Source organism: Macaca nemestrina, unplaced genomic scaffold (assembly GCF_043159975.1).
Source record: "Macaca nemestrina isolate mMacNem1 unplaced genomic scaffold, mMacNem.hap1 Scaffold_155, whole genome shotgun sequence".
In the NCBI taxonomy this organism is placed as follows: domain Eukaryota; kingdom Metazoa; phylum Chordata; class Mammalia; order Primates; family Cercopithecidae; genus Macaca; species Macaca nemestrina.
Genome location: NW_027257638.1, coordinates 28,466 through 55,974, shown reverse-complemented (window position 1 = coordinate 55,974; position 27,509 = coordinate 28,466). Strand labels below are relative to the sequence as shown.

The 27,509-nt window shown below is 47.2% G+C and overlaps 1 protein-coding gene across 5 annotated transcripts in view; it reads left to right on the top strand.

Annotated features, from left to right (window-relative positions):
- Positions 1 to 5,179: 5,179 nt before the first annotated feature.
- LOC139361304 (SH3 domain and tetratricopeptide repeat-containing protein 1-like) overlaps positions 5,180 to 27,509 on the top strand; it is a 42,510-nt gene continuing 20,180 nt past the window's right edge. Inside the window, exons 1-2 of one of the 5 annotated variants that reach the window (XM_071089926.1) lie at positions 11,294 to 13,278; positions 13,870 to 14,034. In XM_071089926.1, the coding sequence (XP_070946027.1) occupies positions 13,995 to 14,034 (40 nt within the window). In that variant the 5' untranslated portion in view covers positions 11,294 to 13,278; positions 13,870 to 13,994. Of the gene's footprint in view, positions 5,279 to 7,686; positions 14,035 to 24,911; positions 25,745 to 27,509 lie in introns of those variants that run through there. The other 4 variants (XM_071089928.1, XM_071089929.1, XM_071089925.1 and 1 more) reach the window with 4 other exon arrangements.

Here is a 27,509-nt window from a genome sequence, read left to right as displayed (position 1 = left end):
AGTTTTCACGGGGGGACCTCAACCTAAAGACATTTTGGTCATATGTACACTTAGGAAAGATGAAAAGAAGAGAGGCACAAAGATTTTTTTACAGTAGAGTGTCAGATGATTTATTCTCCGCTTTCCTCTCATGTAAAATGTTTGGAAACAGAAAAATATTTTGGCCAAGGTGGCTCACGCCTGTATTCCCAGCGCTTTAGGAGGCCGAGGTGGGTGATCAGTTAAGGTCAGGAGTTCAAAACCAACCTAACCAACATGGCAAAACCCTGTCTCTACTAAAAATACAAAAATTAGCTGGACGTGGTGGTGGGCGCTTATAAGCCCAGCTACTTGGGAGGCTGAGGCAGGAGAATCGCTTGAACCCGGGAGTCAGAGGTTGCAGTGAGCTGAGACTACGCCATTGCACTCCAGCCTGGCGACAGGGTGAGACTCTGTCTCAACAACAACAACAACAACAACAACAACATAAAAAAATATATATATATATAAAACTATACATTTAAAATTACTACATGTAGATAGTATTTGAAGTCATGGGATTGACTGTAGGTAGAAACAAGAGAAGGCTAGGAAAGTTTTTATATTTATATTTATATATAATTATATAAAATTAATATACATAATTATAATATATAAATATATCATATAGGCTGTGCACAGTGGCTTACACCTGTAATCCCAGCAATTTGGGAGGCTGAGGTGGGCAGATCAGCTGAGGTTAGGAGTTCAAGACTAGCCTGACCAACATGGAGAAATCTCATCTCTACTAAAGACGCAAAAATTAGCCAGGCGTGGTGGTGCGTGTCTGTAATCCCAGCTACTCAGGAGACTGAAGCAGGAAAATCACTTGAACCCAGGAGGCGAAGGTTGCAGTGAGCCCAGATTGTGTCATTGCACTCCAGCCTGGGTGACAAGGGTTAAACTCTATCTCAAAATAAATAAATAAATAAATAAAACAAGAAATATATATTTATATCTAAATATATAGTTATAATACATAAATGTGTATATACATACATTTATTATAAATTTATTAATATATGAAATATATTTATTTCTGAGACGGGGTCTGGCTCTGTCACCCAGGCTGGAGTGCAGTGACACTACCATAGCTCATTGGAGACTTGAACAGATGGCTCAAGCGATCCTCCCACCTCAGCCTCATGAGTGGCTAGGATTGCATGCACACACCACCATGCCTAGCTAATTTTAAAATTTTTTGTAGAGACAGGATCTTCCTTTTTGCCTAAGCTGGTCTTGAATTCCTGGGCTCAAGTGATCTTCCTGCCTCAGGCTTCCAATGTGTTAGACGTGGGCCACTGCATCTAGTCTAATGCATTTTTTAATTCGTGAGTTTATATTATTTAATATTTTTAAGTACTGAATGTGTTGAACAACCAACTTGCAGAATTCCCGAACCATGGACGGTCAGCTGTCATGTCCTGGTTCAAATCATCCCAGCACACCAAGGCTAGAAACCTTTCAGCCAACTTCCACTTATGTCTCCTGGGGCAGGACAATGTCACTTGGCCAATCCCCACTAAGAGGGACTCTGGAAAGGCAAGAAACTATTCTGTTCTCTATAATGGAACGTGACCAGGGAGAAGGCAGTTGGGAGGGCCAGCTGGGCCCTCCAACCAGCAGCGTCCACCATCGACTAACTGCCCTAGAGCTACACCGTGCTGGGCATTTGGGGCACTGTTATGAGCAAGAGTTTCCATTTTTCTTCTCATGGGACCTTCATGCTGGTGGCAAGAGACAATTTTTTTTTTTTTTTTTTGAGACAGAGTTTTTTTCTTGTCTCTCAGGCTGGAGGGCAATGGTGTAATCTCGGCTCACTGCAACTTCTGCCTCCTGGATTCAAGCAATTCTCCTGCCTCAGCCTTCCGAGTAGCTGGGATTACAGGATTGTACGACCACATCTACCTAATTTTTGTATTTTTTGTAGAGATGGGGTTTCACCATGTTGGCCAGGCTGGTCTGGAACTCCTGAGCCACTGCACCCAGTCAAGAGGGCGATTTTAAATCAATAAGTATAATTGTGATGAATGCCAGAAAGAAGAATGTGTGTGATGGGGAGGGGACTTAAGTTATTGTCTCAAATTTTAACACTTTCATAGGCAATAACTAAAAACTTAGAAGCTTAAAACAACACACACTTTTAAGCCAATTTTGGCAAGCTAGGAGTTGAGCACATTTTAGCGGGTCCTGTGCTTGGGATCTCACGCTAAGCAACTGGGCTGCATCCTCATCTGAGGCTCCACCAGGGCAGAATCCATTTCCAGGTCCGCCGAGGTTACTGGCCGAATTCATTTCCTCGGACCCGCTTGGCAAGGGCCCAGCTTTTTGCTTCCTTGCCTACGGGGCTCCTCCAAAGGTCCTTTCTCAGCACAGCATCTCCCTCCTGCAGCGCCTGCAGGCGGAACCTTTCTCTCTAGTGTGCGAAGGTGATGCACTGTGACAGTGACATCCCATTGCTTTTGCCAGGCCCTATGGGTTAGAAGCCAGTCACCGGTTTTGCTCGTACCCAAGGTCAGGAAGACTATGCAAGGGCATAGGTCATTGGGGGGTCAGTCACTTTAGGGTGTGGCTGCCACCACTGAACTTGGTGAGACTTTAAGGGTTGGTAGGAGCTGGCCAGGTACAGGGGTGAGGGCGTGTCAGGCAGGGGTGAGGGCATGGAGGCGGATGCAGAGGCCTGCACCCTGGAATGTCCTTTCACTCCCTGAGGTTTTGTTCTCCTGATCCCTGAGTACATCCCACAACACGGTGGGGCCCTAGCAGGGGAGAGGTAGGGAAGCATGTGTTGTTCATCCGGGGACCTTGTTAGGCAAATCAGATTAGGGGCCAGGCTTTCAGTGGTGGGTGCGAGCGTGGGAGTGATGAGTGTGCAGGTGTGTGTGGGAAGAGCGATGGGGATGGGGTCAGCTCCAGCCACCATGAAGAACCTAACTGTGCATCCACCCATCCCAGCAGCCTCCCTGAGTGAGTGCCTTCAGGGCGCAGGTCCTGTTTTGCACATGGAAGTGAATCAGAATGGGACACTGCCTTGCCTTAGAGAGGTCACACTTTTTCTCTTTCTTTTTCTTCTTCTTCTTTTTCTTGTTTTTTAAATTTGCGAGAGATTCTCACTCTGTTGCCCAGCCTGGAGTGCAGTGGTGTGACCTTGGCTCACTGCAACCTCTGCCTCCCAGGTTCGAGCAATTTTCCTGCCTCAGCCTCCTCGGTAGGGTAGCTGGGATGATAGGCACGCATTACCATTCCTGACTAATTGTTGTATTTTAGTTTCACCATATTGGCCCAGCTCGTCCCAGTCTCCTGGCCTCAAGCAATCTGCCCGCCTCAGCCTCCCAAAGTGCTGCGACTACAGGCGTAAGCCACGACACCGGGCGAGAGGTCCCACTTCATGCCAAGTGGGTGGCAGCCACTCAGACAGCACCCCAGCTGGCGCTGGGAGTGAGGGGTGCTCAGCGTCCTAGGAAGGCAGAGGGCTGCATGAGAGGTTCGGGGAGGAAGGATTGGAGGAGGATTTGAGATTTTCACCTGAGCAGCTGGGTGGATGGAGGGGCTGTTTACAGAGAATCACAAGAATGTGGATGAGCAGGTTAGGGCACTAATAAAGCACTCTGTTTTGGCCCGCGGAAAATTTGAGATGCTTCCCTGTGTCCAGCTGGGCCTTTGGGAAAGGTCAGGGCTGGGCATCTGACTGGGATGGATGTCTCTGGCAGGCAGCAGAGCATGTGGATGGTTTGTGAAGCCCGGAAGGGCATGAGATTTCCTGTGGCAGTGCCCACTGCAAATGGAAGGGCATTTGGCCTGAGTCCAGACATATACAAGTTGGGCAGAGAAGGGGGTGGGTCCCTGGGACCCACCGAGGAGCAGCTATGGAAGTACAGGAAAACCAAGGGTGTGGGGTCACATGAAGCAGGAAGCTCAAATAAGATGAGGAAAGACGTTTTAAAGACGATCAGGGCTGGGGACAGTGGTTCATGCCTGTAATCCCAACACTTTGGGAGGCTGAGAGGAGAGGATAGCTTGAGGCCAGGAGTTTGAGACCAGCCTGAGCAACATAGGGAGACCTCATTTCTATAAATAAATAAATACCATTGGTACTTGGCATTTCAGGCGGGGAACAGCAAACACATGAAAGCTCTGAGGCAGGAAATGGAAGTAATTAGTGCTCGTTCCTGGTTCCTTTATCAGACCTTAAAGAGATGCAGAGACATTTCAGGTACTCCTTGGCCGAGCTCCTTCAGGGAAGGCCTAAGTTCGCTTCTACTTCCCATCTATTAATTTTTTTTTTTTTTTTTTTTTTTTTGGAGACAGAGTCTCATTCTGTCGCCCAGGCTGGAGCGCATGCAGTGGCACCGTCTCAGCTCACTGCAACCTCCACCTCCCGGGTTCAAACGATTTTCCTGCCTCAGCCTTCCCAGTAGCTGGAACCACAGGTACGCGCCACCACGATCGGCTAAGTTTTTGTATTTTTAGCAGAGATGGGATTTCATCTTGTTGGCCAGGCGATTTTTGAACTCCTGGCCTCAAGTAATCCACCTGCCTCGGCCCCACAAAGTGCTGGGATCACAGGCGCCAGCCACCGCGCCCGGCCCTACTTCACTCCTAACGCCCACCATCCGTGCTTCCAAATGTTTGCTGAATGACAAGGTGAACGAGTGAATGGGACTACGTGAGTTCAGTCAGCAGGCAATCCTATTCCTTGGACCTCAGTTTCCCTTTTTGTAAAGCAAGCCTGTCTCTCGCTCTCTGCCCTAAAAGCCTGAGTTCTGGGCTTGAGATGAGCGCGTTCTGTAGAGCAGACTCCAGGTGGACGTTGAGCTGGGTCTTCTAGGAGGCCAGGATCCGGCCAGCTCTTGGGTCCGGTCCTCCCGCGGGACCCCCACGCCCAGTCCCAGCGCCGCCCCGCCCAACCTCTCTTTGTTCCCCTAGGCCCCGCCCTCTCCGCGTAGCTCGCTCCCCATTGGCCGGGGGGCGGGGCGGCGGGCGGCGGGCGGCGGGCGGCGGGCGGCGGGCGGCGGGCGGCGGGCGGCGGGCGGGGCCGTGTGCACCTGCGCGGTGTGTTTCCCGGCCGCAGCCCCGCGCCAGCTGCAGCTCCTTGATCCGAGCCGGATCCCGAGCGGGGAACACGGGCTGAAGCGGCGGCAGCGGCCCCGCTCCCGGGCTCCATTGTTGAGGCTGCCGCGGCTCTGTTGGCTGCTCAGCTGTGCTCCAGTCGGCCCAGGCGCGGCGGCGAGGAGCGAGCGCTGCGAGGCGGCGGTCTGAGGTGAGACGGCGCCATGGGCGACCGGGTCTCCGGACCGGGCGGGGGTCTCTGCCCCCGGCGTGGCAGCTCCGAGCTGGGCTCTGCAGGGTCCGAGGTCGGGATCCGGGGTCCTTGCGCCTGGACTTTGTCTCGGTCTCGGGTGGCACCGGGGGCTTCGCCCCTGCTGCGATACCGCGTGGGCCCGCGCGGGGGTCATGGTCGCCCTGCGGGTGGGGGCCGGTCCCCACTGCTCCCCGGCTCCCCGCGTCTGCCGCGGAGGGGACTGCATGGACCCGGGCGCTGGCTTCTGCCCAGTCCCCCGCGGCGTGGCTGGTCCCCGCGTGCGGCAGAGGGGGCCCTGCGAGGACCCACTCGTGGGGCGGGGTCCGGGTCACGGCGAGTGGGAGACTCCGCCGCCCTCCCCGCCCTCCCTCGCAGCGAGACTGCTTCGCCAGACTCAACGAGGGGACTGTGCGGACCCTCGGACGAGGGAGTCCGTGACTCTGGGTGGGGGCTCTTTCCCGGCCCCGCATGACAGCTTCTTGAGTGTTTTGTCACCTATATAGGTGGCGCGTGGGTCCTGGCCGCCCTGCTAGTGGGGCTGTGCGGCGCCCCGTGGCTCGTCTGGGTCGACCCCGCCTGGGACGCGCGTGTAGTGGGGGTCCGCGCGCGGGGGGCGCACTGCCCCCGCCCCATGGTTTATCCTCTCACTTGCCCGGCGGGAGGAAGCAAGAGGCGCGGGCCCGGAGCTGTCGCGCAGCGTCCACACAGACCGCACTGCCCTCTGCCCTGGCCGGCGGGACCCGGGGGTCCATGGGCTGTCACCGCGAGTCCCACCGCAGTGTTTCCTGCTCTGGCCCTGGGCGGGGCTCTGATTCGAGGGAACAGGGCCCTTCTGCCCGGCGCTTCTTGATTTCTTCCATTAGTAATGGGAAGAAAAAAAAATCTGGAAAGCCAGATTGAACTTTGTAGCTCTTAGCGCTTGGAGAGTGGAAGAAACTCTCCCAAGAATTTGGCGGGCTGGAAAATGCGTTTCAAGCAGGAGCACCCACACCCACGGAATGAGGCCAAGGCAGTTACAGTTAGAGGTCAGATTTATGAGGGGAGACTCCGACCTCAGCTTGATGGGAAGACCTGACGCTGCCCCTCAGACGCTGTATTTCTCAGCCACCGAAGAAAGTGGAGTCACTCCTTAGCGAATGCTTTCATCAAACTTTTGAAAAACCTGTAATGTCCCAGGAAGGAAAATCGAACTGGACAGTTTTCCCCTTTTAAGAGTGTTCAACGTCCCGGAGACAAACAGCAGAAGGCTCAAGGAGTCCAAATACTCAACCTGAAGTTCTTTCTGAACAAGAGATGGTGTATAAGTAACAGGCATAGCCGACAAAAACTGAACTAATGACCGCAGCTGTGGCTCCTAGCCCTGTAGGGTGTCATGCAGGTCCTTTTGCCTTCTCTGCCCTCCGCTGTCCCACACCCCAACGCTACTGCGCCACCTCCAGTCATCAGCTCCTGCCAACCCATTGCTATGTTTTGGAATTACAGGCGTGAGCCACCGCGCCTGGCCTGCATGAGTATATTTACTAATTGCTAAGTTACTCTGTTCAATACGTGTCTATTGAACTCCCCCATGTGCCAAGCATTGTTCTGAATACCTTATATGCACGAATTCACTTAATTTTTAGAGCAGCTCTATTATTGTGGCCCTTTTACGGTGAGGAAACGGAACCACAGAGAGGCTGGGGACGTTGTCTAACATCACACAGCCAGCGCTGTTGGAATTGAGGTTTGAACCCAGACAGCTGGCTTCAGATCTCTTAGCTGTTATCATAGATGGCACACCCAAACCTTAGGGCCAGCTCCCAAGCCTTGCCTGAGCTCTGCCTGAGCTCTGCGAGAGCCGTGTATGTGAGGTTTCTTTCCTCTTTAAGAACACAAGTCTTGGAATTGTCCCAGACCCTGGTAGGACCTCTTGAGGACCAAAAACAGGGATTCTTCAAGCCTGCCCCAAGGCCAGATCTCTGATTTAGCTAGTTGGAAGGCAGACGCGGAAGAGAGTAATTTAGCCAGAACAAAAAGTCAGGATGGCTGGGCTGACTCGGCCAGATGTGGTGGCTCATGCCTGTAATCCCAGCACTTTGGGAGGCCGAGGCAGGTGGATCACCTGAGGTCGGGAGTTCGAGAGCAGCCTGGCCAACAAGTAGAAACTCCGTCTCTACTGAAAATATAAAAATTAGCTGGGCGTGGTGGTGGGCGCCTGTAATCTCAGGTACTTGGGAGGCTGAGGCAGGAGAATTGTTTGAACCCGGGGGGCAGAGGTGGCAGTGAGCTACGATTGCACCACTGCACTCTAGCTTGGGTGACAGAGTGAGACTCTGTCTCAGAAAGAAAAAAAAAAAAAAAAAAAAAAAAAAAAAAAAAAAAAGGGAAGGGGAATGGCTGGGCTGTCTCATCCTAGGGAAGAGGCCCTACAGCAGCTGTAGGACCTTGGTCACTTGGGTGGAAAAGAAGGAAGGAAAAGCTTCACCCATGGCAGTGACCTGGACTGCAGAAACCACACTACACAGTCCACGTCCTGGAGCCTGGCCACCCCGTTTGTTTCTCTTCTCCTTGGGTAGAGGGTGTGGGGAGCTTTCTACCCTGGAGGCTGAGCAGCGCAGCTTCTAACCAGAGTAGGCATTTGTCTGTCCCTGGGAATACAGACAGCATTCTCATAACCAGCCCAAATCCTCCTGAACAGCTTTTTGTAGGGTGGGGCGGGGCAGGGCAGAGGGTCATTTTGACTCATAGGTACCTTTTCCACTTTCGCTGCTGATAACTGTGTTACAGATTAAAGTTTTGTTTTTGATACTGAAGAGGGCTTAAGAGAGTGAGCTATTATGGCACATCTAAGTCTGCTAAAATAGAACCACGGAGTAGTGTAGGAAAATCTCTTCTAAATTATGGATCATATATAGTGAACGTTAGAAGCCATGTGTACCTAAGTTGAAAAATCAAAACATGTCTTGTATTTGGGTGACCCCGGTAAGTCTGGATCCCACTGCGCCTTGTGTGAACACAGGATGCTGAGGTGTAGGGATCAACAGGCTTTTTCTGGACATCTTGTGCTTCTCCCTTGGGGTAAAGTGGGGTGGCAGTAGGAGCACACAGCTGTTGGGCCCCTAATATTTGTCAGCTGTTTTACATGTGGGATTCCATTTAATACAATCTTGGAGGTAAAATTATTTTATTGAAGATGAAGATAGAGGCTTAGAGAAGTTATGAAAATTGTTCAAGGTCACGTCGGGTTTTTTTTTGTTTTTTTTTTTTGTTTTTTTTTTTGTTTTTTGTTGTTGTTGTTGTTGTTGTTGTTGTTTTTTGAGACAGAGTTTTGCTCTTCTTGCCCATACTGGAGTGCAATGGCATGATCTCGGCTCACCACAACCTCTGCTTCCCAGGTTCAAGTGATTCTCCTGCCTCAGCCTCCCGAGTAGCTGGGATGACAGGCACGTGCCACCACACCAGGCTGATTTCGTATTTTTAGTAGGAATGGGGTTTTTCCATGTTGGTTAGGCTGGTCTTGAACTCCCAGCCTTGGGTGATCTGCCCAACTCGGCCTCCCAAAGTGCTGGGATTACAGATGTGAGCCACCACCCCTGGCCAAGGCCATGTAATTTGTTAAGTGGAAAGATGAGGTACTTGATGAACTCAGAAGTTTGACTTCAAGACCCTTGATCTTTCCATAACACGTGGTTCCTTCCCTGGTTGGTGGGGAGTGACTGAGGAACTCAAGGAAGCTGTGTTTTGTGGAAAGAAGACCTGAGGGGTGTATGGTCTTTCCAGGCTTGGAATCTGCCATGCTGGGCTTCTGAATTGTATAGCTTGGCCATATGGAGAGAAGCCCCTCATTTAAGACTTATTCTTTGGGGGAAATAAGGGAAGGCCGCCCACATGAGACAGGCAGGGGCAACTTTCTCGGAGCTGCTGTGGCAAGGGAGTCGGCACCGTCACTTGCGTGTGGCAGAGACTGACATGCCAGTGAGTGGCGGATGAGGAGTGGGGAAGCTTCAGGATGGAAAAGAACGGCTCCCAGTGGAGGCTGTTGTGGGGGCTGGAGGCAGCTGTGCAGAAGTGGGGTGTCCTACGTGATTGGTTAGGGGCGTATATGGCTTTCTGTGAATTATCCTAACTGGAAATAGGGGCCAAAACTAGGGTGGCTGTCGGTTTTGAGTCAAGTCCTGGCCACATGGGACAGAGTTGTGGTTTAGTTTCTGGGTTGTTGAGAGAGAAGTCTGGCTTCCTGTCTGATGTGCTAGCCTGGCTGGCCTCCTGGCTGTTGACTGTAGATAGGGGATTGGTTTCCTGGGTGGGCAGCTACCGGTTGTGGTCTGAGTTCTGTCTTTATACATATGATCGGGCATGGTCTGTTTGTATATTTAGTCCCTCATTTTTCTTGTCAGTAAAAGTATCAAATGACATATTGGATACATTGGGAACTTTTTAGATGTCTGTGTCCCCTGGAGGAAGTTTTCACGTTCACATTTAATCAGAATGAATATAAACAATGGGGCCATTTATCTTGAAGATGTAAAATAGGAAATCTTCAACAATACTACATCGGCGCCATTGCCTGTCTGTCCATCGTTAGGGAATGTGTTTTTATCCCCCGCTGGCTCATCGTCCACCAGTTTGTGGTTGATCCACTTCTCTATACGTCTTGTCTTGTGTGCATCTCATTGTTTGCTAGTGTTAGCTTTCCCCTTCATCAGTGTAGTTTATTTGTGTAGCCTCTGTTGGTAGGAAGTTATTTGTGGAATTTGTGAATGGAAGGTACCTTGGAGGTCTGCTAGGTCAGCCCAGTGATTTTCAAGATAAACGGAAATACAGGGAAATGTTCCAGCTTCTTTGGTGGCAAAACCAGGAATAGAAAGCAGTGTTCTTTGTGCCACAATGTCATTGAAAGACAGCTCAATGTGGGCCTAAAATGCAGAGTAGCTAACTTTCATGTATCTCTGCTTCTGACTCTTGTTATCAGACATTTTAAATTGACTTTAATGTGTTAGCAGAAATATGAAAAGTCCTGACTTGTTTACATATAAGGTACTTCTTTGCCTACTCATTTGGTTGTTTTTTTCAACAGGATTGAAAAGACATTGTTATAAACTGAATGTTTATGTCTCCCCCAGATTCTTGTACTGGAGCCCTAACTGCCAGTGTGATGGTATTAGGGGATAGGACCTTTGGGAGATGATTAGGGTTAGATGAAGTCATGAGCATGGGCCCTGGTCTGACAGGATTAGTGCGGTTAGAAGAAGAGAAACCAGGCCGGGTGTGGTGGCTCACACCTGTAATCCCAGCACTTTGGGAGGCTGAGGTGGGCAGATCACGAGGTCAGGAAATTGAGACCATCCTGAAACCCCGTTTCTACTAAAAATACGAAAATAAGTTGGGTGTGGTGGCACGTGCCTGTAATCCCAGCTACTCGGGAGGCTGAGGCAGGAGAGTTGCTTGAACCAGGGAGTCGGAGGTTGCAGTGAGCTGAGATTGTGCCACTGCACTCCAACCAGGTGACAGAGTGGGACTCTGTCTCAAAAAAAAAGAGAAAGCAGAGAGCTCCCACTGCCCTGGTGTGAGGAAACAAGAAGAAAGATGGCTGTCTGCAAGCCAGGAAGAGGTCCCTGTCTCGGAACTGAGTTGGCCGACACCTTGATCTTGGACTTCCAGCCTCCAGAGCTGTGAGCAATAAACTAATGTTTAAACCACACAGCCTATGGTGTTTTTTATGGTATTTGCCTATGGTATTATGGCCATCTGATAATGGCCTGTATCTAAGTTGGTGATGCCATGAAAATAAATGTGGTAGTTCATTCCTTTATATAAAGATAGCGCTGTGAGCCCAGGGCCTTTGCTCGTGTCTTAGTTGAGTCTTGTCTTCTTACAATAGCTTCCTAATTTCTCTTTTCCCCCTCTGATTTATATTATATATCTGGATTAAATCATATATGGTATGATTTTATACTTTATGTCTATACAAACTTTTAGTGATTTTATTTCATTTTTTTTTTTTTTTATTTTTGAGACATGCCCTTGCTCTGTTGCTCAGGCTGGAATGCAGGCATGCCATCACAGCTCACGGTAACCCTAAATTCCTGGGCTCAAGTGATCCTCCCGCCTCAGCTTCCTGAGTAGCTGGGACTACAGGTGTGCTATCCTGCCTAGCTAATTTTTAAATTTTTTGTAAGGATAAAGTCTTGCTGTGTTGTCCAGAGTGGTTTCAAACTCCTGGCCTCAAGCAGTCCTCTCACCTCAGCCTCTCAAAGCACTGGATTACAGGCATGAGTCGCCACACCCAGCCCAGTGACTTTTCATTGTTAAGATCAAGGAGGGGTTCCCCGGCTTGGCATTCAAGGCTCATGATCCAGGAGTGATATGGAAGTTTGGGTTTCAGTGTTTCCATTCCCGCCATCAGCCTTGCACTCCAGCTTGTTGCCTAAGCCCTGTTCTGAAGCCCAGCCTGAGAGCTGCACTTAGAATTTAGACCTTCTCATCTCTTCATCTTCTTCGTCTATGTTCTTATCTCCATCTGGGACATCATCTCCACACTTCTGCCTCTTTAAATCTTCTCCATCCTTCAAGACTTGAAATACTCACTTCCTTTACATGATCCCCGCTCTGACATCCAAGCTAGAATTAATCTTTCTTCCTTTAAACTCTGATAGTGATTAAAACTTTTCATTCTTTAATTATGCAGTAGTCCTGTGTGTTAGATATTATTATTTCCCCAGTTTTTCGTAGTTACTCTGAAAATATTTACTGTAGTCATATATTTTGAATATGTAATATGAGCGACATTCAAAAGGTCCTGGAGAGTGAAAGGCAGTCCTACTCCCATCACTGCTCTGTGACCACTGTTGCCAGTTTTGTTTGTTTGTTTGCTTGTTTGTTTTTCCAAGATGGAGTCTTGCTCTGTCACCAGGCTGGTGTGACCTCAGCTCACTGCAACCTCCACCTCCTGGGTTCAAGCGATTCTCCTGCCTCAACCTCCTGAGTAGCTGGGACTACAGGCGCACGCCACTGTGCCCAGATTATTTTTGTATTTTTAGTAGAGACGGGGTTTCACCGTGTTGGCCAGGATGGTCTGGATATCTTGGCCTCGTGATCCACCTGCCTCAGCCTCTCAAAGTGCTGGGATTATACGTGTGAACAACTGCACCCAGCCTATGTATCTTCTTTTTAAAAACACAGATGTTGGCATAAGATAAATACTGTTCTCCACCAATTCCCCACTGGTAAATATTTAGGTTGTTCCCAACCGTTTGAATTAATCAATGCTGAGTTGTATGTAATTCTTGCATATTTGCGTGAATATGTTCATAGGATGCATTGCTAGAAATGGAATTGTGGGATCCAGGGTTCTGCACATTTTAAATGTTGATGGGTGTTGCTCGATTCCCTTCCGTTAGGGCCATACCGTTATCTCACTGTCAATGTGTAAGGGCGCCTATTTCTATTTCCTTGCCAACAGTTTCTTCTGACATCACACACACACACAAAAATAGCCCCCTTGTTCCAAAAACATGGACATTTTACCTTTCTACTTAAAGTGTGTGCACACTGACTGAAGCTCTGTGTTGCAGTGATACGTGCTGCTAGGATTGTGGCTCTGTTTTGAATTTGCTAGCCAGGCTACGGCTTTCCAGTCAGGTATTTTTTGTTTTGTTCATGTTGTTGCTGCCATTGGGGCAGGGTAATGTGTGTGAATTTCCCTCTACTGCCCAGCCAGATTTCCTTTCCAGTGGACGTGATTAGTGTCTCATCCGGCAGTCCTGTTTCCTGGTGATCTGGGCCAAGTGTCTCATCCGGCAGCCCTGTTTCCTGGTGATCTGGGCTGAGTGGCTCCATGAGAAGTTGCACCCATCTTCTCCAGTAGTGCGTCTTTTTACAGCAAGCAAAACATTTTCACCACGTTTCTAGCGGGACAGGCACTAGCTCTTTTCTGGGCATCAGGAGACCTGGCTTTGTTCTGGTTCAAGCAACAGCTGGTGAGTTACCAAAGACAAGTCGCATCTGGCCCCTGGTCCTTTGCTTTTTAAGTAGAATCACAGTCCGAGTGGGCATCACTGCCCTGGTCTCTATGCGGTGCTGAGTGTTGTGGGGATGATGGCTAAGTGTCAGGGTGCATTTCCCCACTAGGGGATTACAGTCCAGTCAGAGACACAGGAGGAAAGCTAACAGCCCCGGGCAGGTACACAGAACCAGAGGAGTTTGAAAGGGTGGTTCCAAGCTCCTTGGTGTGATTGATGTGATCACAATAAACATTTTATCTCTAAGTCTTGGGCCATTGGACCAAGAGAAGAGAGAGCTGGTGTTGAGTTGTAGTGAGAGGTGCGTGGTTCGTGTGCCTGCTGAGCCATTTTACCTTCTGTTTCCACCTTTTTCATGCTCCTGCTTGTTTCTCCAGAAAAAAAATGCAATAAGTTCCTTTCAAAAACTTTACAAAAGCCATAGATGCTTATTGAAAATAGTTCAAATGATATGGAAGACAGAAAGATAGTGAGTGTTTTTCTCCTGTGTGTTTGGATGAATGTGTCTTTGGGGTAGTCACTATTAACACTGGGTGTATTTCCTTCCAGATCTTTTCCAGTGTACCTACAAATATACATGTACACATTCTAAAAAGCAAAATAGTACCTGATAAACATTGAATTTCCCTACTCCCACTCCGCAGTCTACATGGACATCCTTTCATGGTGATACGATGAGACCTGATGGACTCCTTTTATTCACTGGAGTGGCAGGTAATAATAGCTACAGATAACTCACCTTCAGTGGGCATTTACCATGTGACAGGGTCTGTGCTCCTGGCAGGCTACATGAAGTGGGTCTTAAGGCTTTTTACAACAATGCTATGGGTGAACACAGTAATTGTTAACATTTTGCAAATGATAGAATTGCAGTAGAGAGAAGCAAAGCTGCTTGCTCAAACTCATGGCACGATTCCTGAGAGACAGAGAGAGAACACTTTTAGAACAATTGTTGTTATCATCAGGTGATTTATGATCATTTCAAGAAATAGTGCATTCAGCGAATACATTTCAGGGTCTGGTACAGTCTGGGAGCTGGTCCTGAAAATGCACTGGGCTAGAGGTAAGGGAGTGTTCCATTGGCCCTGGAACCCTAGTGCAAGGAGGGAGGTCCCGGGGAGAGGGGGCATGGAGAGGAGGTCTCTGAACAAACCTTGCAACATCCATTTCTGCTGAGTCTGGTCCGAGGTCTGGGTCTTGCCATGTACACTTTTCAGAGATCCTTGGTTTTGATTTTTATCACGGCTCACCTGAGCAGCCATGGTTTCAAACTGCCTGGAGATGTGGTCTGGCAGGCCAGTGCTCTGCCCATCCTTCCCGCTCCTGCAGGAGGGGAGTCATCCTGGACTAGAGGACTTCGCCTGTAATCAGCTATCTCATAATAAGTGGATTTGATGCTGGTTTCGCTAGGTCAGGAAATTTCCCATTTGGAAGGAAAACTGATACTTGTTTTTGGGTTTTGCTGAGGAGCCACAGGGTTTAGAGCAGGGACTGGAAGTTTGTTGAGACACACGTGAGTGCACTCAAACATCTTCCATGAAACGTGGAAATAAAGACAGTGTTCCAGAGAGGTCCCTGGCTTTGGGATATAAATATTTCTGTAACAGAATGGCACTGGATGTCTGCTGTATTTTTTTCTCTGCTATTTTGGCAAATTTTATTTGGGTGTGTGTCTCCTGTACCGAAGGTATGACATCCGTTTTTGCCACCAAGTATTTACAGCCGTTGGTCCCTCCTATGTAGGTCACTTTTGTGCCATGGTTTCTTTGGCGAAATTGTAGGTCTCCTACCCAAAGCACATTGCCCATTTCAAGGTGCTCCTGGTTTCTGAACACCTGTGGCAGTGCCGTCCATGTGAGTGAAGCCAGCGGAGAAAGTACCCCTCCGCAGGAGGTGGGGACTGGTGATTGGCTGAGTGAGGAGGCTGGAGATAAGCCCTGGACTAGAACTTGTGACTGGCTGCTTTTCCTTCCCCTCCTCTCCCTCCTATTTTGCCACCACCCCCACTTTTAAAAAATTTCTTATTAAAAATTAAGCAACTATTTCGGTTTCCTTTATTCGCTATTCCTTGCTAATCGCATGCAGAGTGAGCCTGGGACAGTGGAAAGGAGAGTTGTACTTAGCTTCAGATGATCCTACCAGTCCCGCATTGAGGGGTTTCCGCCAGGCGGCATTGTCAAGTGGCGTTGTGGAGGTTCTCCTTTCAGTCCTCAGCGTTAACCAGCAGAGGCGGGTGGTACTTATTCCTGGTTAATGTTGAGGAAATTGAGCTCAAAGTGGCTAAGGGAGCTTCCTAAAGTCACATAGGAAGTAGGAGAGTAGAACCAAACACAGATTGTCCCTGAATCAGGCAGGTCGTCCGATTCCAAAATGAACTCTTAATTTTTGGAGATCAAAAAGCTGAACAGACACAGACACAGACACAGATATTTCTTTTTCTTTTTCTTTTTCTTTTTCTTTTTTTTTTTTGTTTTGTTTTTGAGCTAGGGATTTGCTATGCTGCCTAGGCCGGTGTAGACTCAAGCTGTCCTCCTGCCTTAGGGTTCTGAGTGCTGGACTTATAGGTTTGTGTCACCACACCCAACCGAACAGACATTTCCTGAAGGAAGACATCAAAATGGCCAAAAAATATGCGAAAAAAATGCTCAGTATCACTTATAATCAGAGAAATGCAAATCAGAAACCGCAGTGAGGTATCATCTCACCTGTTAGGATGGGTATTATCAAAAAGACAAAAAATAACAAGTGCTGGTGGAGATATGGAGAAAAGGGAGCTCTTACACACTGTAGGGGGGTGTAAACTAGGGCAGCTGGCTGGGCGCAGGGCGCACGCTGACATCCCAGCGCTTTGGGAGGCCGAGTCAGGCAGATCACCTGATGTCAGGAGTTTGAAACCAGCCTGGCCAACATGGTGAAACCCCGTCTCTACTAAAAACACAAAAATTAGCTGGGAGTGGTGGATCACACCTGTAATCCCACACTGTTGGGCGGCTGAGGTGGGTGATTCACTTGAGGCCAGGAGTTCAAGACCAGCCTGGCCAACGTGGTGAAACCCCATCTCTACTAAAAAATACAAAAATTTGCCAGGTGCAGTGGCGGTTGCCCATAATCCCAGCTACTTGGGAGGCTGAGGCATGAGAACCACTGGAACCCGGGAGGCGGATGCTACAGTAAGCAAGCCAAGATTGCACCACTGTACTCCAGCCTGGGCAACAGTGAGACTCTGTCTCAAAGAGAAAAAAGAATAAGAGTGAGTAAGCTAGGACACCCACTATGGCCAAGAGTATGGAGGTTCTTCAGAAAACTGCAAATGAAATTACAGTGTGATCCAGCAGTCCCACTACAGTGCAGATACCCAAAGAAAAGGAAATCATTGTCGAAGGGGCATCTGCACCTCTGTGTTTCCTGCAGCACTGTTCACCGTAGCCAAGATATGGAATCAGCCTCGGTGTCCAACAGCAGATGATGGGTAGAGAAAATGTGGTCTTTATACACAGTGGAGTACTATTCAGCCATAACACAGGATGAAGTCCTGTTATTCTCAGCAACGTGGATGGAACTGGAAGATATTATGTGAAATAAGCCAGGGACAGAAAGTTGCACAGCACATGTTCTCTTATGTGGAAGGCAAAAAAGAGTGGATCTCATGGAAGTTGAAAGTAGACAGAGGATCCTAGAGGGTGAGAAGGGTGCGGGAAGAGGGAGATAGGGAGAAATTTGTTAAAGAATACAAAATTATAGCTAGATAGGAATAAGTTCTAGTGTTCTATAACATAGGATGACTATAGTTAACAAGAACATATAGTTTCAGGCTGGGCGCGGTGGCTCATGCCTGTAATCCTAGCACTTTGGGAGGCTGAGGTGGGTGGATCACCTGAGGTCAGGAGTTTGAGACCAGCCTGGCCAACGTGGTGAAACCCCATCTCTACTAAAAATACAAAAATTATCCGGGCATAGTGGTGGGTGCCTGTAACCCCAGCTACCAGGGAGGCCGAGGCAGGAGAATAGCTTGAACCTGGGAAGCAGATGTTACAGTGAGCTGAGATCACACCACTGCACTCCAGCCTGGGCAACAGAGCAAGACTTTTTCTCAAAAAAAAAAAAAAAAAAAAAAAAAGAATATATAGTTCCAAATAATTGGAGGAAGGGTATTGAACGTTACCAACACAAAGAAATGATAAATGATAAATGTTTGAGATGGTGGATATGCTAATTACACTGATCACATACATTACATGTATTATAACATCCCTATGTGTACTCCATACGTATGTACAGTACACAATTATGTGTCAATTAAAAAAGAAAAAGCTGAACTTAGATTGGAATGGCTATGAAGTAGCTAGCTTTTTCATATTTTTGATATAGACCCTAGGCATTTATTTTAAGTAAACTACCCTTGGCTTCAGGAAATATTTAGTATTTGAATTTTAGCCTTGCATTTTATAATACAGAGAAGTAAAACTGTAGGCTTTCTTTAGATACCGTCACAGGGGTTTGCTGTGATGACTTTTTGTGTAATGAGGGGGAAATATACCTTAATTAACAGGCATACATGCTCATTGTTCTCCCTCGTACACATTTTTAGTTGTTGTCCAGGCATTGTGATACTTATGTAAACAGTATGCGATATCTTAGGTAGGAATCAGAATTTTAAGGTAAGAATACTTAGTTATATATTTTTCAAGCTTTCAAAGTGGACATTTTACATGTCCATTACATAACTGTAATTAAATTTTCAAAAAGATAATACCTGTCTTTGATATGGGTGATGTGCTAGCATTTTTTTTTTTTTTTTTTTTTTTTTGAGACAAAGTCTCACTTTCTCCCAGGCTGGAGTGTAGTGGTGCGATCATGGCTCACTGCAGCCTCAGCCTCATAGGCTGGAGAGATCCTCCCACCTCAGCCTCCCAAGTAGCTGGGACCACAGGTGTACAACACCATGCCCAGCTAATGTTTAACATGTTTTGCAGAGACAGGGCCTCCCTCTGTGGCTCACGCTGGTCTAGAATTCCTGGGTTCAAGTGATTGTCCTGCTTCATCCTCCCAAAATGTTGTGATTACAGTCATGTGCCACTGCCTGGCCCCATATAAGTGGGATGATGACTTTAGCCTAGGAGTTCCACATCAGCCTGGGTAACATGGCTCAAGACCCTGTCTCTTCAAAAACTAAAAAAATTAACTGGTCATGGTGGCACCTGCCTGTGGTCCCAGCTACTCCAGGAGGCTGAGGCGGGAGGATAACTTGAGCCCAGGAGTCGAGGCTGCAGTGAGCTCTGATCTTGTCATTGCATTCCAGCCTGGGTGACAGAGTGAGACCTTGTCTCTTAAAAAAGTTACTGGCTACCTGATTATGCATAGGAAAAAACCCTGAACTCTGATCTAAACTTCATATCTCGTTCAAAAATTAACTCAAAATGGATCATGGACTAAAATGTAAAATGCAAAATAAAGATGAAAAGAGAAGCTAGAGACTGGGAGAAACTATTTGCAAACCAGATGTCTGATAAAGGACTCATATCTATAATATATAAAGAACTATCAAAATTCAGCAGTGAAACCAAATCATCTACTTTGAAAATGAATAAAAGACCTGAAGAGACATTTCAGATAACATATAAGCACATGAAAAGATGTTCAACATCATGAGCCATCAGAAAAATGCACACTAAAGCCACATCACTATACACCTATGAGAATGCCTAAAATATAAAGTAGTAACAAGACCAGTGCTGGTGAGGATGCGGGGAAACGGGATCACTCACACTTGGCTGGTGGGAATGGAAGATGGCACAGCCATTCTGGAAAACAGCTTGACAGTTTCTGAAAAAACTAAATGTGCAATTGCCATGGGATGCAGCAGTCACATTCGTGGGCAGTTATCCCAGAGAAATGAAGACTTACGTTCACACAAAAGCCTATATGTACCTGTTCATAGCAGTATTATTTATAAAGGCTAGAAACTGGAAACAGCCCGCAGACTGCTCAGCAGGTGAATGGTTAAACAAACTGGTGCACCCAGGCCCCAGATACCACTCTGCAGTAGTTAATGACATCGTTGTTCATCAGTCTTTCAAACTAGACACCACCATCATGCTTAATTCCCTTTTTTCCATCCTGGGTCTGAGTGGACTTCATTTTGCATTTCTTTCCAATGCATTTTCCCTCTGTCCTTTCTGGTTGCGCCTCATGCCTCGTTTGAACTGTTGTAAGAGCCACCGAATTGTTTCTCTGCCTCTTCATGGAATCCTTTCTACACTTCATGCCCCGCATTGCCATTGGAACAATCTTTCCAAAATATGAACAAACTAACTTAAAAGGAATATCCCAGGTATCCTTCCAAATAAGTATAAGCTTTCTGTTAGAAGTTTGACTTCTTGTCTATAGGGAACCCCAGGACTGTAGAGAGATGGATTTCCTGTCTGCATTTCAAGATCAGGCAGAAATCCCTGGAGGGGCCCATGTGGAACAGTGGCACAAATACTGGTTCTAGAATCAGAAGCCCTCATATCCTGGTTCTAACACTAGCTGGATGTTCTTGGGAAAGTTTTGGTTTCATAACCTCAGAAACTCCATTTCTTAAGAAATGGAGACGAGGAAGCATACTCAAGGGATCACACAAGGCTGCTGGGAGGAGCGGATGAGGGGCTTGGTGAAAATGCTGTGTAATCCGTGAAGCACGTCGTATGTGTGAGAATTGGAGCTGTGTGGATAGCGGTTCTGGAATCATTGTATGAAAACGATGGAAAGCACATTCGTAGTTCTGTGTGATGATACCACTGGGCACCTGTGTTGTACATGCCTGTAACATGGGTGAGCCCCGGGTCAGTACAGCTCACAGTTTGGTTTTCATGCAGTTAGAAAGGCCCGAGAGGACCCTTCCCCCCTCCAGCTCTAGGAAGGAGGTGGCTGTCTCCTGCCTATATTTGGTGGGATTGTCTGTGGCTCCTTAGGGACAGGAATGCAGGGAGTGGGGGAAGAAAGCCGGCCTGACTGCTCGCTACTCAGCCTTCCCCCAGGGAGGAGTGGAGGGTTCATTTCGTGGTAACTTGCCAAGTCTTTCTTAACCCATCTGCTCTTAGAAATGACCAGCATGACAAGTAAAAGACCCGTTCGAGACAGATGGGTTGTGTGTCCCCTGCGTTTATGGCTTCGTGGCCTTAGAGCTGCCAGAACTCGATAGCTGTCTGGGGAATGCTGGGTCAGCCAAGGGGCTGAAAATAGTGAGAGGAAGAAAATTCTCCCCCGCTGTTCTGGTCTGGGAGTGATTACTGAGGAGAGCGGCATGGAGAGCCCAGCCATGGGGTCCCTCTCAAGCACGCCCTCACCGGGTCTCAACCTCCCTAGGCCTCCGTGATTTTCATCTGTCACATACTCACCTCCAGCAGGGATGTCTATGGTGATGAGATGAGGGAGCATCATAGCACATGTGGCACTTAGTAGGCTTGCGGAGAGTGGACGCTGGCGTCAGTGGAACAGGAGACTGGGCTCTGCGTGTGGACGCACTCACGTGCTGGTGGCATGGGTGTATAGAGGAGAGAGGGACGCTCTGCAGTTCTCCTTTTGGTCTGTCACCCCCGATGTCGTGAACAGAATCCGTGAGTGTATTCTGTTGCCCCAGTCAACTTGGTGGGCTGATTGCTCAATTTTCTGCTTCCACTTTTGATTTCTTATGAATGGGAAAAGGAATACTTCAGTTACTTTTCTGGTTGATGGCATACATTCCTTGATATCACCTTAATGCTTTTTAATTTCTATGTATTTTGGATGCTGGAGCTTGCCTGACATCTGTGTTTTTATGCCTCACCCTCTCATGTAACTGTTGGCCACACTAGGACCAGAGGGAAGTGACCAGAGCGATTGGTTGCGGGGCTAGGACTGGAATTCCCCAGCCTTTGGGCACCCAGCAGGCTCTGTTTTCTGTATTGCACTGCTCTTCCCTATTTCGACCCCTGTTAGGACAGTGGATGTGAAATGTAGCTGGGCGCTTTTGGGGGTGTGCTAGGAGTGTGGCAGATGCCTCAGACTGGCATTTTCCCCTGATTCTGAATTCTCATGGCTCAGAGTCAGTTTCTAGGCTACTGACCGGGAATATACAGGGAGTTGTTTTGTGTGGCAAACTATGCCAGGGCATTTGTTTCACCGGGCAATTTATTTGGTTTGGACTGGAATAAATCTCTGATATTGGTTTCTTTGCCAATATTATTAGGGAGTGGAGCCTGACTTGTTTACTTAGCCCGATTCATAGTGCTTAGAATCTCAGTGAGTGTGTGTTGAACTGAGCGGAAGTGTGAGAGCATCTTGGACAGTGGTTTGCAAACCTAGCTGCATCTGGGAGGCTGTGAAAAAAGCATGCGTGCTTCCTCCAGACCAGTTGAAATAGAATCTGCAGGAACGGAGCCTGGGCAGCTGTAGTGCTGTTAAAAACCCCCAGGTGGTTCTGATATACCGTAAAGGTTGAGATCCGCTGATCCACAGTGAATTGGAGTCCTGGATCATAGACATGCCTGATGCTTTCACCAGCTTAGAATGGTTCTTGTGCTTTAGAACTGTGAAAAAAAGTGTTATGCAAACAAATGTGGAAACAGCCTAAATGCCACCTCCTGTTACTACCTGTCATGAAGTGTATTCACCAGTTATTCACTCTATTCTGATCTCTACCCATTCCACCTTTTCTTCATGGAACAATAATTTGACAGTTGGTTGTGCAGAACCAGAGTAAGTCTAGTTTGATTGACGGGAAACGATTTGGGGTATGAAGTACTCTTTAGGCATTTATTGAACTCTTGTTTGTACCACCGCTGTGCTGGACAGTTTATAAATATTACTTCTTTTAACAAGGCCTATGGAGTCAGGCTGCCTGGGTTTTGCTAACTAGCTGTGTCATTTGGGGCAAGTTTTTAAGCTTATATAAACCTGACTTTCATCTATGAAATGGGATGACAAGGGGTCATTATCATCTCACAGGATCGTGCAAGTGTGTGTGTAAAGTGCTTAGTTTGGTGCCTAACACATAGTAACTACTCAGTAAAGTTATTATTATACCATCATCATCATATCTAAATGTAAATATTAAGAGCTAATAAATTTGTAAAAGGTAGTATACCCTTACCCCTTGATCCAAAGACTACTTTAGTTTTAAGTGGTTGGGTTAATTTATCACTTAAATATTGGTCTCTTGAATACCTTGAATTTCAATTGAACATAGCCAGAGGATTTCATAATTGGACCGTTGCCTCTGGAAGTTGGAGCTTTGTTTGTTTGGTTGGTTTCACTTCGTACACTAAGCATGTGGCTGTGCACACCTTTGTGGTGCCTTCTGGTACTGGGGAATCAAAGCTTCATTAGCTTCTTTGGAGGAGATGATCTTACTCTATACGAGTCACTCAGATTTCGTTAACTATGTACCATCCAGGCAAGACCAGGTGCTTCCCACAGCAGCCTGTCCTTTTCTTAGCTCTCTCATCAATCCAGCCTGTTCCTTCTATTCCTCTTTATACTAGAACTTCTCTTTGAACAAAGAATGTTGTTTTGTCACTGCTAGATCCCCAGCAATTAGTAATGCCTAGCACATACTAGGTGCCTCCTGAATGTTAATAGGTGATAATCTAGCAGAACACAAGATAAATCTGCAGGTTGAGATTTAAGCTGTGTGGTATGAACACTGCATTGGCAAAATTATTAAATCAATTTTGTTAATACAAGTTTAACATGTCTTAGTAACTGACTTAGTTCAGGAATCATTTACTGAGTGTCTTCTAGGCCAGACATTGGGGACAGAAAGGTAATAATATATGATCCCTGCCTCATGCACAGGAAGTCTAGTGCGATGGACAGACATGTGCCAATGGCTGCCATGGAATATGGTGAGCATTAAGATAAAGGGGCACCCTGTGTGCCCTTGGAGCACAGAGCAGGGCTTGTGTTCTGGGAACATGGGCTCCCATGTGAAAACACAATTTTAATTAATTATTATTATTATTATTATTATTTTGGAGACAGAGTCTTGTTCTGTCATCCAGGCTGGAGTACAGTGGTGTGATCTCGACTCACTGCAACGTGCTCCCCCCAGGTTCAAGCGATTCTCATGCCTCAGCCTCCCAAGTAGCTGGGATTACAGGTGTGCGCCACCACGCCTGGCTAATTTTTGCATTTTTAGTACAGATGGAGTTTCTCCATGCTGGCCGGGCTAGTCTTGGACTCCTGACATCAGATGATCCTCCCGCCTCAGTCTTCTAAAGTTCTGGGGTTATAGGCATGTATGTATTCATCCTTTAAAATATCTGCGGGTAGCACTTAACTTTAAATGAGTACTAATTAAACTATTGAATGGCTTTAGTATGGATTGAATGGCTTTGCTGAGGTCTCATTTTTAATTTCCTTCATTAGAGGAAAAAAAAAAAAAAAAGGAAGGTTGAATATCCCTCATCCAAACTGCTTGGAACCAGAAGTGTCTCAGATTTTTTTTACAGTTTTGGATTTTTGAATATTTGTATTGTACTTGCTGGTTGAGCATCCTGAATTCAAAAATCCAGAGTCTCAGCTGCTCCAATGAACATTTCATTGAGCGTCACGTCGGCACTGAAAAAGTTGTGGATTTCGGAGTTTCTGGTTAGGGAGACTCATCCTGTGTGGGTGCTGGATTGTCGCAGGAGTTCTGGACAAGAGGTTAGGTGACTAGACTTTGGTTTTCACTTTGTTACTAAACAGGCTGTTTTCTTCCATAATCTCAGCTTTAGATCCCCCGGTTTTCAAAGAAGGGGATGGGCCATCTGATGTTTAAGGCCTCTGTTAGTTGTGACCTGGAAACACCTGGCTTCAGTTCCTCTTCCTTAGGAGTGGAGAAAGAACATGGGAATTTTCAAATTGTTAGTCAACATTTACGGGGTCTTTGCAGCCTGGTTTTGGGTAAAGGTCATCTTTAGTGAGCCCAGGGAGAAGCACTGGTTTAGCTGTCAGCTGAGAGGGGTAAGTGGTCCTATTAATTTTCCTCTGTGTTAGTGAAAGCATTGTTAAGGGTCACAGTGTTAGTGGAGCTGGCTGGAAAGAGGAGGGGAACTCACTGTTACAGGTTATATGGAATGTCTTTACAGTCACTAAATGCTTTTTATGATATGTTTTTTAGGATTTCAGTGTTGTATGATTTCTCTGTGTTAAGCACAGGAAAGTTAACATCAGCAAAAAGGAATTTTTTTTTTTTTTTTTTTTTTTTTTTGAGATGGAGTTTCATTCTTGTCGCCCAGCTTGGAGTGAAGTGGCATGATCTCATCTCACTGCAACCTCGGCCTCCTGAGTTCCAGCGATTCTCCTGCCTCAGCGTCCCAAGTAGCTGGGATTACAGGTGCCCGCCAGCATGCCAGCTAATTTTTGTATTTTATTTATTTATTTATTTTTTTGAGACGGAGTCTTGCTCTATCGCCCAGGCTGGAGTGCAGTGGCTGGATCTCAGCTCACTGCAAGCTCCGCCTCCCGGGTTTACGCCATTCTCCTGCCTCAGCCTCCCGAGTAGCTGGGACTACAGGCACCCGCCACCTCACCCGGCTATTTTTTTTTACCATTTTTAGTAGAGATGGGGTTTCACCGTGTTAGCCAGGATGGTCTCGATCTCCTGACCTTGTGATCCACCCGTCTTGGCCTCCCAAAGTGCTGGGATTACAGGCTTGAGCCACCATGCCCGGCCTAATTTTTGTATTTTTAGTAGAGGGGGGGTTCGCCATATTGGCCAGGCTGTTCTTGAACTTCTGACGTCAGGTGATCCTCCCGCCTTGGCTTCCCAAATTGCTGGGATTACAGGTATGAGCTGTCACGCCTGGCCTTGAATGTTCTTTCTATAGGAATCTACAAAAGCCAGCTTTTGAGCCTAGTGGCAGAAAACCTCTTCTTCATTGTTAAGCTGTTCTGTCAGCTTGGAGGGCTTCAAGCCCAGCTGAAAAAGCTGTAGTATTTTCTGTCAGTTGGCTCTCTTGGAGAACTTAGTGAGCACTGGGCTGGAGTGATACTGTCAGAGTTCATGAGCTGTTTGAGGCTCTCAAAGCCTAGATACTGGGGTTGCCCAAGTACATCGGCTGGACTCACTATTTCTCTGGGGAGTCGGGGGGTGGAAAATGCTGTGGTCTTAACTCTGCTCTTAATTTGACAGTGCTGTTGTTAATGGTAAGAATGATGTCATGCGTTTGTATTTTGCTTCGTAATTCACAGAGAATTTAACAATCCATTATCTGATTTTATTCCCTCAGCAGTTCTGTGAAAAAGGCAGAGCAGTTTTCATATCTTCTGTTTTCCCATGATTCTCTGTGGCTCACAGAAGCTAAGAGCCTTCACCAAGGTCATAGGGTGAATGAGTCGCAGAGCTGGGAGTAGAGGCTCAGGCTTCTAGTGACCCTGTTTCTTCCTGGATAGCTCGCTCTGGTGGCGCTATGCTCAGGTAACTGCGCATGCTCGGTTTGGTGTTTTGTAAATTCCTGCCCCATTTTGGGGGAGGTTCTTGGGAGGCTTCTATTCATTTTGGAGCATTTAAGTATCTTGTCCTCTCTCCCTCTTCCCAGATGCATGGGCATTTCTGCAGGCCCCCAGGCTGGCCCTTGTGCGTGGGGGCGTCTCCTGCCTCCACGTTGCTTGCATGCCCCCTTCTGAAGGTGCTCGTCCCCGCATGGACCCCCTCGTGCCTGCCTCCACACTGCAGGCTGTTCGGTAAATGTTACTGACCCAGCATCGTTGTTTTCTAGAAATGGGACGGGGTATGGATGCCAAGTTCGTTTGTGTGTGAAGGCTGCGATGGTATCATCTTGCCTTCCCCGTGTGTACTCCTTGAGGGTGTCGCTGTGCTGCGGTCATCTGTGTTCCCTAGGGTGCCTCCCTTGGAGTCCGGGCTGTAGCAGACATGCAGTCAGTGCTCATGGCCTAAATGAGAGGAAGGCCAACAGAGCCATTAAATCTGGAAAATGACAAGTGAGGGAAAGGAATTTTTATTAAAGGCATGTGAAAAAGAAATCTTTTTAGAAAAGTTGACCTATTTCTCAACTGGAGTTGAATTTCAGCTCAGAAAAGCAGCTGTGTGCCCAGAGGGCTTTGGGATTTCAGTTTGTGGTGGATGAATTTAATTTGTTTTTGTATGAATGTATTATCCTTTTGTGGTTTTATTAGACCTTTCTCCCAAATGGAATCGATTTTTCTATAAAAGTCACACTTCCTTTTTGAGAAGTGTAACACTAATTGTATGGGATGGTCTCCCAAAAGATTACCTGCCTGGAACCAAACTCACTGCCTCACATTCACAGCCCCTGGTTTCTGCCTGTGCAGCTGCAGGGCAGAGAGGCACACTCGAGCTGAAATCAGGACGCATGTCTGCATCTTCTCTTTCTTGACTGCTGTTTGGTCTCTGAGCTGGCCTGCCTGCAACATCTAGGAGCTTGGTGGGTGTAGACACCTTACGGTATGGAGGAGGGATATGGTGTTGCAACAGCCAGGAGACTCGCTGAAGTCTCTGTTCTCCTCCTGCTCACTGCTCTGACTTTGTACAAGTCACATTTGTAGGGCTGTGCACAGTGGCTTACACCTGTAATCCCAGCACTTTGGGAGGCCGACCTGGGAAGATCTCTTGAGCCCAGAGTTTGGAACCAGTCTGGGCAACATGGTGAAACCCCATCCCTACAAAAAATAAAAATTAAAAAATTAGCCTGACGTGGTGGCTCATGCCTGTAATCCCAGCTACTGGAGAGGCTGAGGTGCGAGAATCACTTGAGCCCAGGAAGTCGAGGCTGCAGTGAACTGTCATCACTCCACTGCCCTCCAGCCTGGTCAGAGCAAGACCCTGTCTCAAAAAAAAAAAAAAACCAAAAACAAACAAACAGAAACCCATTTGTAATAGTGGCAGTAGTTAACTTTTGAAAGTTTGGAGAAAAGTTCCTAAATAACCTGTGACCATGGACAACTTACTTAGCCTTTCTCTGCCTTAGTTTCCTCATCTATGAAAAATGAGAGAATATGGTACTGATCTTACAGGATTTCAATGAGAACTAAACGAGATCAAATTCAGAGCCTGGCACCTCGTGAGTGCTCACTCAATATTATTATTTCAACATTTCAGAGGAAAAAGAATGCTAATGGGTCATTAGGGCTAAACATAGTCTATCACTGGTGTTACTCATGGTCTTGGAAGGAACTTGAATTCCATATAGATAGTGTGATGG